At 38.5% G+C, this 10,220-nt stretch overlaps 1 protein-coding gene across 1 annotated transcript in view; it reads right to left on the bottom strand.

Annotated features, from left to right (window-relative positions):
- Window positions 1-3,674, bottom strand: part of LOC109828825 (GDSL esterase/lipase At5g45910-like) — a 40,902-nt gene extending 37,228 nt beyond the window's left edge. The window contains exons 1-2 of the mRNA XM_020395780.1: window positions 3,414-3,674; window positions 1,856-2,071 (exon numbers count right to left, since the gene is read on the bottom strand). Of these exons, the coding sequence (XP_020251369.1) occupies window positions 1,856-2,071; window positions 3,414-3,657 (460 nt within the window). The 5' untranslated portion in view covers window positions 3,658-3,674. The remainder of the gene's footprint in view (window positions 1-1,855; window positions 2,072-3,413) is intronic.

The following is a 10,220-nucleotide window of genomic DNA, read 5'->3' as shown; positions in this document are numbered from 1 at the left end:
TCGCCCTGTGTGACAGTAGAAATTTTCTAGTACAATTGTAATTCCTAAGCCTCATCTGACCGGGTATAGAATCGCTATAGATACTCCCAAAGGGATATGGCAGAGTCCAACCGCGCAAGCTGAACATGGATGGCGGGTAAGACGAACTGTATGATTGCTATAATGATACGATCTTCAGCAAGGGTCCAAGCCATAAGAGTAGAGTTGTAAGAGGAGAGGGCAGCCGTATACTTGGTGGGATCACTAGTGGTGAGTGGTGGAATTGGGGTTTTTGAGGTGTCATCGATGTGGCCCCACAACCCATGGCTATGAAGGATTACACAGGGAGTAAGACCATAGACGATAGTTCTCATTGTCGAGTTTGACGTTGATGGATTGCTGATGGAAGTGAATCTCCGGTGTTGTCATGTTGGTGACATAGGTTCAATTGATTAGAGAATTTGGTGATACTTGGGTTTGTATGGGGCAGTCAGGCCGAATCAGGTCTGAGGTAATTTCTGGTTCAGGATCGGTGGCGTAGGACAAGTGGTGGTGTAGTTTTGGCTCTGTTGGTCAAGTCTTAGTGCAGAGGTGATGCGCCTGGTGCTACGACGGTGCTGTTGTACGGACGAACGATCAACACTGGGCGCACAGTTGGCGACTGGATGCGGTTTTGGCTTGAACTAGGCCGACCAATGGTGCTGGCATGGTTGCCTGGTGCAGTGATGGTGAAGTGGTGCGGACGACCGGTCGACGCTGGTGCACCGTGGGCAAGCGAGTGCAATTCTCCCTCGTACTGGGTCGAGCGATGGTGCAGATATGGCCGACGTTGTTGTACAGAGCATCGAGCGATGCTGAGCGGTGGTGCGATTTTGGATCAAGGGTCGAGTGATATCAATTGACGCTTTGAGTTGTGTAGGCATGGGGCTTGGAGGTAGCCGGCGGCTAGTGTTTACTATGCGAGGGGTTTGTTAGATCGTAGGACTGAGATTTGAGGAGGGGATTGATTGGATGACTCTAATATCATGTTAGAAACTGAGCAAATCAGGAGAAAATGATATCTTTCTTCATTGATATGATTGTCAATTTATATAATGTAAATATAATTGTTCTACTACTCTACCAAACATGGGACTAAACAATAGTACTTTATGTACAATATGAATAAGATTGTTCTACTACTCTGCCCAATGTGGGACTAAACAAGTGTACTCTATATATATACAATATTTAACAAGCTGATTGTTGATAAGTATTTCGGTAGAGTATTTTCTTTTTCTTTCTTTCTTTCTTTCTTTTTTTTTTAAGTGAAAATAGGACAATATGCCCTGTTCAAAAGAGTATTTCGGTAGAGTTTGGAAGTTACTTCTTGTTGGACGATACAGAGACATTTACACTACTTTGTAAGTCGATCACTGTTGTATATTAATATATGAGACTTTTTCAATATTGTAATCCCTTGAAACCTTTCATATTTTGAAATTAGTTCATCGAATCATTCAAATTGCTATTATGTACCCTAGTGCTTAAGTTATTATGAACTAGTCCCTAATTACTTCCATTAAAGCTACTATTATTTTCCCCATTCATTGTTGTTTCAAATTAATCCCTCTAGTTACTATTTCCTACTCTAAATTGGAGGACTAATTTCAGCATAAACAAAGAATTAGAGGGCTTTAATATTAATTTCAATGATTTGGGAACTATTTTCAAAATAATTTAAGAAATAGGGACCTAAAAGAATTCAGTGACTTGACGGACTAATTTCAAAATAGGAAAGATTTCAAGGGACTAATATTAGAAAAACCCCCTTAAAAATGACAACTATAATTAAATCCAAATATGATAATATGACAGTACTGCGAGAGTATACAACCTTGATGTGTGTGGCAAAGGGAAGGCTTCAATTCTTCGAACCAAGCAAGCTGGGTGCTCAAAGAGTAGTTAGTCCAAAGCAAGCTCCCCAATCCTCTTTGGATGAAAAATGCAGGGTTCAATGCTGTAGCTCCCGCCACAGCAAAATTCGCTCCTTGTTGGAAATTTGATGCTCGGGCTAAGTACGGAGGAAGCAAGGGGAGACCCAGCGCTTCAGCTACAATGTCAAATAGCTAGCTCGTTAATGCAAACATAGCAGTCATTTCAAGCAATTTGGTATATGTTGAATGTATAAATGTATAGGATTGGTGTCAATAAATATATATAGAAAGAGTACGTACGTGGTGCAGCTCTTGAGGCATGTCTAGCCTCTATATGGGACAAATTCGACCTTGTAAGGGTCAAACACGACGAACATCTAACACGACCGAATTGCTCAAAGGAACAGACACATTTGCTAAATTCTATTTTATTCTGAGCCTCAAAATCACAGTCAAAGATTTATTTCCTTTTTGGGCATGTTTTGACTGTCAGATTTGTAGGGGCAATTTGATTGAACTATCATTTCATATGGAGGATATTAATTCCTATTAAAAAGGACTCGCTTTGGAAATTTTTTTTTTTTTATTGGTGCGTGTGTATGTATATATATATGACTTTTTTTTAGATGTAGGTAGATAGCTTTGATGAATAGTAGATAGCTTTGATGAATAAAATCAAGTCTCTTGTTTGTGACACTTGTACCTAGTGTTCCCTCTTTCTCTCTGCATTTATGTATTATGATCTTGCCCTAACAACGCTGCAATCTGGTGAGTAATTAGAGACCAAAAAAATTTCTTAACCATTCAAGTACTTTATTATCTAAGGTTTTGTCTAATAACAGATTAAATTAGGAGTCACAAGGAATTATCCATTCCTTAATTAACAAGGAAAAAACATATCAAATAAAGTTAATTTTTGCTTTCAAAAGGTGTTAAAAGGTTAAGTTGACTGAAAGCTTATCAATTATAAAAAGCATAAAAAGCTTAAAACAACTGTACAAGAAGGATTAAAAAGAGTTTACCTCTCAAAACGAGACCTTACTTATTCCCATACTTAGACAGAGTTAATATTTTTTTTTTTTGAGAAAGTAGTTCTCTCTCACATTACAAACCATCATAGTAATAAGAATTAAAATAACTCTTATCCAAGCGGTGAACCAGTTTAATTCAACTTCACGACCTTAACATGAAAGAGTCTATTACTTGCTAATCCATGAAAATTGTACACTATATATATGCAGACAGGTTACAATTAAATATCCTAACTTTTCACTTAGAAAATAATATTATGGGTAGAGGGGGTGGTCGATGTGTCATTTAATGGTATTGACTGGTATATTGTTGATGTAACACAACCATTAACTATAACTTTAACGTATTGATGATTTGGGGTGCCGTGATCTTTATGCGTGCCGCATAAGCGACAAATCGTCCTCCTTTCATACTCTAATGTCAATCTGGACATTTTCCTTCAGGTAGCCTATTCTCACAAACAAACACGAGAACACAGGTGCATACCTACGAAATCCACAACTAGACGACCGTCGCAGAAACGGCCAGTAGGGCGCTTAAAATAGGTAATTCCGTAAGGAAGCCTGGCGACCATAGGAAATGCTTGGGCCGCAGTGATGAGGAAGTTCCCAGTGTCAGCAAGCGAGTTCCCAAAGCTAAATATCGAAGTATATTGCTCCGTAGAGTACGAGAAGCTGAAGCAGCTAGAGGCGAACAAGAGGAAGATAATTGGGATGGAGAATTTCATCATTGTTAGAGTAAGAGGAGAAGCCATAAGGAGGAGAAAATGATAGAGAGTTTTGGGGTTTATATAGGGCCGGAAATGGCATGAGCAAGAATTCATTTTAAAATTCATGTTGATGTTAATTATAGTATATATATATATTTGCCTCAGCATTATTGGATACCTGCTCTAATTAATGGCTTGCATACCTGCTCTCTCCGCTGCTCACCGGAATGTACGGGTCTTCTTTCAAATATATGCACGGGCTCATATATCCACTTATATTTGCGCATGTCAAGTGAATATATGAATGATCATAAATTCAACTTACTTACCAAACGTACACGAAAACCTACCTGATTTAATTTTGATGATCATTTAATTAATTAGTACGAAAATGAATATTTAAGTGAATGACAACTGATTTAATTAATAACTATTCCATAACTTAGCATATGGATATATGTACTAATTAAGGAAGTTAATTTATTATTTTGACACAAACTTAGCATATGTTATCTATTCCGAACCTCAACCTCCTGTAACACCCATACATGTGTATATATGAGTTCAACCGTCGCTATATCTAAGAAAGAAAAGTATGTTTTTAGTTTTTTATAGAGGGTCCAATAATAGAACCAAAAGATATTAGATCTCTATATCCTTGCTCTCAGATTTATAATACCAAGCCAACAATCGCCATCTTCCCTATACCTAAGAAAAGCATTTTTATGCGTTTCAAATTAAAAAAAGGGAACTTGGAACCATAGGTTTGGTCTACAATGGGCTAGGGAGGGCCAGAACCATATATATCGTATTAAGTTATTGTGTAGACGTACCAAGAGCTTAGATTCTTTATTGGGTCCAGATTTTCAAAAAAGGCTCTTAATTGACTTCAGGCTAGAGAAAACTTGACCGAGAAAAGCTGGAGCGGAATCCTGTACGTCCATTTTTCAGTTCACCTATGGAGACAGACAATCACTTGTTTCCCTTTTTTTTTTTTTTTTTTTTTTTTTTGCAGTTCAATGGCCTGATAGTTCTGAAGGGGTTCGATTGGCCAATGGCAGTTTCATATAGAGTTCAAAACTTAAAAGAGTCTCTGATCTGTTATTTTCCTACTATTTGTTGGTGTTTATGGATAGCACGAAATGCGTTGATCTTTAATGAAGAATATGCTGTGCCTTAGAAGAGTGCATCTAGTGTGGCACACCTTTTTCTATTCTAGTCAGGAAACTCAAGCCAGAAAAGAGCAGCCACAATGCAAGAAGATAGCGGAGAAACAAAAAATGCAATCACTGCTGGAGAAGGAGTCAGACGCTGTGGTAAGAGCTAATTTATAATGGATAGTGTTGGTTTTAAGTTCTGGAGGATAAACTGATGCGAAACGGGGTAGAGGGTCTATCAGAATCAGCGATTCAATTTGAACAAAGCACCGTTTCGCCAAAAAAATCATGATATTCGGTAGGAAATTAATTAAAGCAGTTAATACGACAATTGGATTTAATAATATTTTTCAACGATACTCATGAACAATTCAATCTCAAATATTTTAATCACAATATTAAATATCATTTCGCAAGTTCTAAGATCAATATCGATTTTTCAACAGTCACATATTCAGTTATCTCAACTCACAAAATAATTTAAACAGTGAATATATGATAATAGTTTAGAGATTTAATACGCATGCAATTATTTAATAAAATGAAATTAGCAGAAAAGTAAGTAATGTATCAGAAGACTAACAAACGAGGCGAACTCGAATCAGGCTCGAATTTAACTCCCAAATGGATCTGAACCAACTTGGAATCCAGCATGAACTCTTAGTGGGTCTGCTACTGTACGGGTCGGGTCCAAACTGAAATCAAATCCAAATGAACAGTACGGATCTGATTTAAAAGAATCGGACCCGAGGACTTGTCGGTGTGAGCTTCGAATTGAGGAGACAAGAGGCCAAACAACGCTTGAGGATGAATGGCGGAGGAGATCGGGGCTCGGGTTGGCGTTGTGAGCTCGAGATGGAGGAGGGCGACAGGATCTGGTGGTTGGGGAGCTTGGTGGTGGTTGAGGCTGTTGAAGAAGAGGCAGGTCGGATCTGGTGGGAGGCCGATGGTGGTTGTGATGAGGGCGGTGATGGAGAGGGGCTGAGGGGGTGGTGCGGCTGCGGTTGATAGGTGAGCGGTGGTTGGTGATCTCGGGAAGAAGATGAAGTTGGTGGAGATGGGACTGTTCGGGGAGGAGGAGGGTTGGGTTTTGCGATTTGTGAACAGAGGGAGCGGATGTTGAAGGAGATGAACAGGGTTTTTTTTTGGCTGGAAAATTAACGTTGAGAAAAATACAGAAAAATAAAACTACCTAGGGTTTCACACCCTTTGGTTTCACACCAAATTAAGCAATGCCATTTTTCATTTCATTCATCATTATCAAATCTGATTACAAATAGTGTTTAAATAGAAAACCAAATTACAGATTTTTCAATTCCCTCAAATCACTCAACTACTAAATTTGATCAAAATTCAAATTTCAAAAAGATTCAAAATTCGAAAATTAAATCCTACCAAAATAGAAAATCCCTCAAATCTCTCACAATTATTAAAATTCAAATACAAAAATAGAAATGTCATTCTTGTCCTCATCATTCTCCCCGGGTGGGAGAAAACTCGACTCCGTCGAGTTAGCTACAGAAGTTTGTAATCTTCAATATAGTCTGTCTACGTCTTAATCTGTCATCATATACTTTCCTGCATCTCAAATCATTAGTTAGATTGCATTGTAAATTCACCATCTAAAATATTATCAAAATTCACTACTGCATGGGTGAATATATAGAAGTGGGGGTAAAGTGAAACAACTCTCAGAAACAATAGGCTAGGGTCATGCTTATATCAGTGGACTGTCAATAATATTATGAACTGCTTAGTCAATCAATATTGAGAATAGAACTATGGCCAAATTAATAATATAAATGTTGCTATTAATTAGTTCAAGAGTTGGAAAAGCTCATAAATAACATGTCAAATCTTAAACAGCTATAAAGAAACTGTTTTGGATAAGTTCAAACCATCTAAAATATCAGCATTAACAGTTTTAAATTAGGTCCTGACTCCATATCATTCATTTCAGTTAACAATGTATTTATTCAAATTAGATCACTGACTCCCCATTATATGATCAATGCAAAAAAAAAAAATATAAATCAACTCAATTGTTCCTGATGAAATACAGACTCAAACAATGTGATCAATGACAGATGTAAACTCAATGAAGTGTTCAATATGCACAACGTCCTCTATCAAATGGAATAATTTGGTGTTCATTCATTGATGTGCATAACAAATTTCTAGTCCTAACAATGATAGTGAAGAACATGCAGACACATGCAGGAAAGATGAATGTTTTGGTGCACTTAGCATGAGAGAAAAAGGAAATGAAAACACTCGTGCTACAGCTTGTATCCCTAATCAATATTTTCTCCCAAAATGGATCAATATATGTGGGAGTGATTGTTGGGACAATGCATGTGGGTTTGACATCTAATATGGTAGTTATTTCACTAGGCTCAGTTTGGTATTCAACTTCCATACAGATATCTGATTGAATCGCTTTAGGACCCACATCAGGAACGAGTTGGGGGTCATGTTGGTCCGGGAGGACTCCGTGGGGAACATCAACAGTGTTTTCAATCACTAGAGTTAGTTCAGAAGGAGTTGGAGTTTCGATTTCAAGAACAACTTCAGGAATAACATCAGTGGACTCCGTGATCAAAGGGGTAGCTTGGGGAATAACCAGAGTGTTGTCATTGCATGAAACTTCAGTTAACTCCACAATTGTTGGGGTAGTTTCAGAAGGTACAGAAATGAATGGTTCTTCGATTATACTACCATGGATTTTCTTATCAGAGTTAGATTCTGTCAAATTTACGGCCTGGGTAACAGTTTCCTCAATAATAGATTTTGATTTCGTTATAGGCGACTTATTAATTCTAACTCTGAACGGAGTTGTACAGACGGATGCAACGTGCCCATATCGTTGACAATTGTAACATTGTATTATTGGGCTAAGTTTGGAGAGAGATCTTTCTGACTTCTGGCCCTTGGGATCGACTCTAGACCGGGAAGAACTAGGGTTAGATTGACTCAGAGGCTGACTAGAGGTATTGGCACAGGAAAACTGGGAGGAATGAGTTTGACAATCCTGAGCCCTATGAGATTGGTGGAATTTGGCTTCATCTAACTCTTGAACTAAGGCATAAGCTCTCTCAATGGTGTTTACTCCTCTAGCAAAGAGTTTGGTTTGGAGGTCGCTTCTTAATCCAGCTCTAAATTTTGATAAGACTTTCGTTGGTGCCTTTGGTTCAATGGTGCTGCATCGAGTAAACAATTCATCAAATTGAGCAACGTACTCTTTTGCATATTTGGTTTCCTGAGTAAGACAATGCCACTTATCTAGCAATCTATAAATAAACGATGGCGGGAGATATTTCCGTTTTAGTTCGTCGGCCATTTCTCGCCAAGTAAAAATTGATAACTCACCTCTAATATGCCTTATCATTTCGAAGTTGGACTAATATTGGCAAGCGGGTCCGGTGAGCTTCATTGTGGCAAACTTGACTTTTTGGGATTCCGCCAGGGCGTACCAATCGAAGTAGAGATCCATGCTCTTCAGCCAGTCAAAGAAAGTTTCTGAGTCGAGCCTACCATCAAAGGTTGGTGGATCAGGCACGGGTTGAGGTGGGGGTCGATGAACTATGTATCCATGGCCTTGCGTGGGTATCCATAGCCTTGACCTTGTGGCGGCGGAGTTGTAATCCACATTTTTTTAGCCTCACTAATCTTTCGTAGGTTTCATCAATTTGTGCTGCTAGTTCAGCGAATTTCTTAAGGAGTTCGGGATCTGTGTTACCTGACAGGCTGGACTCACTAGATGATTCACTAGACTCTCCTAATCAGAGTAAATCTGTGCTAGTGGGCATGCACTAACAATTAGATGAGATGAATGGTGTGCACAAACAGCTAAATGAGATGAATGCATTTTTTTAAATATCAAATAAAAGACTCAACTAATCTAAAAAAAAAATTCCTACCCTAGAACCATGCTCTGATACCAAAATGATGCGAAACGGGGTAGGGGGTCTATCAGAATCAGCGATTCAATTTGAACAAAGCACCGTTTCGCCAAAAAAATCATGATATTCGGTAGGAAATTAATTAAAGCAGTTAATGCGACAGATGGATTTAATAATATTTTGCAACGATACTCATGAACAATTCAATCTCAAATATTTTAATCAAAATATTAAATATCATTTTGCAAGTTCTAAGATCAATATCGATTTTTCAACAGTCACATATTCAGTTATCTCAACTCACAAAATAATTTAAATAGTGAATATATGATAATAGTTTAGAGATTTAATACGCATGCAATTAACTAATAAAATGAAATTAGCAGAAAAGTAAGTAATGCATCAGAAGACTAACAAACGAGGCGAACTCGAATCAGGCTCGAATTTAACTCCCAAATGGATTTGAACCAACTTGGAATCCAGCATGAACTCTTAGTGGGTCTGCTACTGTACGGGTCGGGTCCAAACTGAAATCAAATCCAAATGAACAGTGCGGATCTGATTTAAAAGAATCGGACCCGAGGACTTGTCGGTGTGAGCTTCGAATTAAGGAGACAAGAGGCCAAACAACGCTTGTGGATGAATGGCGGAGGAGATCGGGGCTCGGGTTGGCGTTGTGAGCTCGAGATGGAGGAGAGCGACGGGATCTGGTGGTTGGGGAGCTTGGCGTGGCTGAGGCGGTGGTTGAGGCTGTTGAAGAAGAGGCAGGTCGGATCTGGTGGGAGGCCGATGGTGGTTGTGATGAGGGCGGTGATGGAGAGGGGCTGAGGGGGTGGTGCGGCTGCGGTTGATNNNGAGCGGTGGTAGGGGATCTCGGGAAGAAGATGAAGTTGGTGGAGATGTGACTGTTCGGGGAGGAGGAGGGTTGGGTTTTGCGATTTGTGAACAGAGGGAGCGGATGTTGAAGGAGATGAACAGGGTTTTTTTTTTGTGGCTGGAAAATTAACGTTGAGAAGAATACAGAAAAATAAAACTGCCTAGGGTTTCACACCCTTTGGTTTCACACCCAACTAAGCAATGTCATTTTTCATTTCATTCATCATTATCAAATCTGATTACAAATAGTGTTTAAATAGAAAACCAAATTACAGATTTTTCAATTTCCTCAAATCACTCAACTACTAAATTTGATCAAAATTCAAATTTTAAAAAGATTCAAAATTCGAAAATTAAATCCTACCAAAATAGAAAATCCCTCAAATCTCTCACAATTATTAAAATTCAAATACAAAAATAGAAATGCCATTCTTGTCCTCGTCATAAACTCTCTTCTTCTTTTTTTTTGGATGTAATTATGGATCAAGTAATGTATGAGCTCGATAAAATCCGTATTTTGTGATACTCTCTAATTCATCTGATTTATGAGACTGGTACACTGATATGCGAGGATTATGGATGATGACAAGGTCCTCGATCTCCTCATTCCCTCATGCTTCTGGTTTAAAGTTTTAGCTATGCTTTTCTG

The sequence above is a fragment of the Asparagus officinalis genome, chromosome 1 (genome assembly GCF_001876935.1).
Source record: "Asparagus officinalis chromosome 1, Aspof.V1, whole genome shotgun sequence".
NCBI lineage: Eukaryota > Viridiplantae > Streptophyta > Magnoliopsida > Asparagales > Asparagaceae > Asparagus > Asparagus officinalis.
The sequence above is the reverse complement of the archived record's forward strand: the minus strand, read 5'-3'. Positions and strand labels throughout refer to the sequence as shown.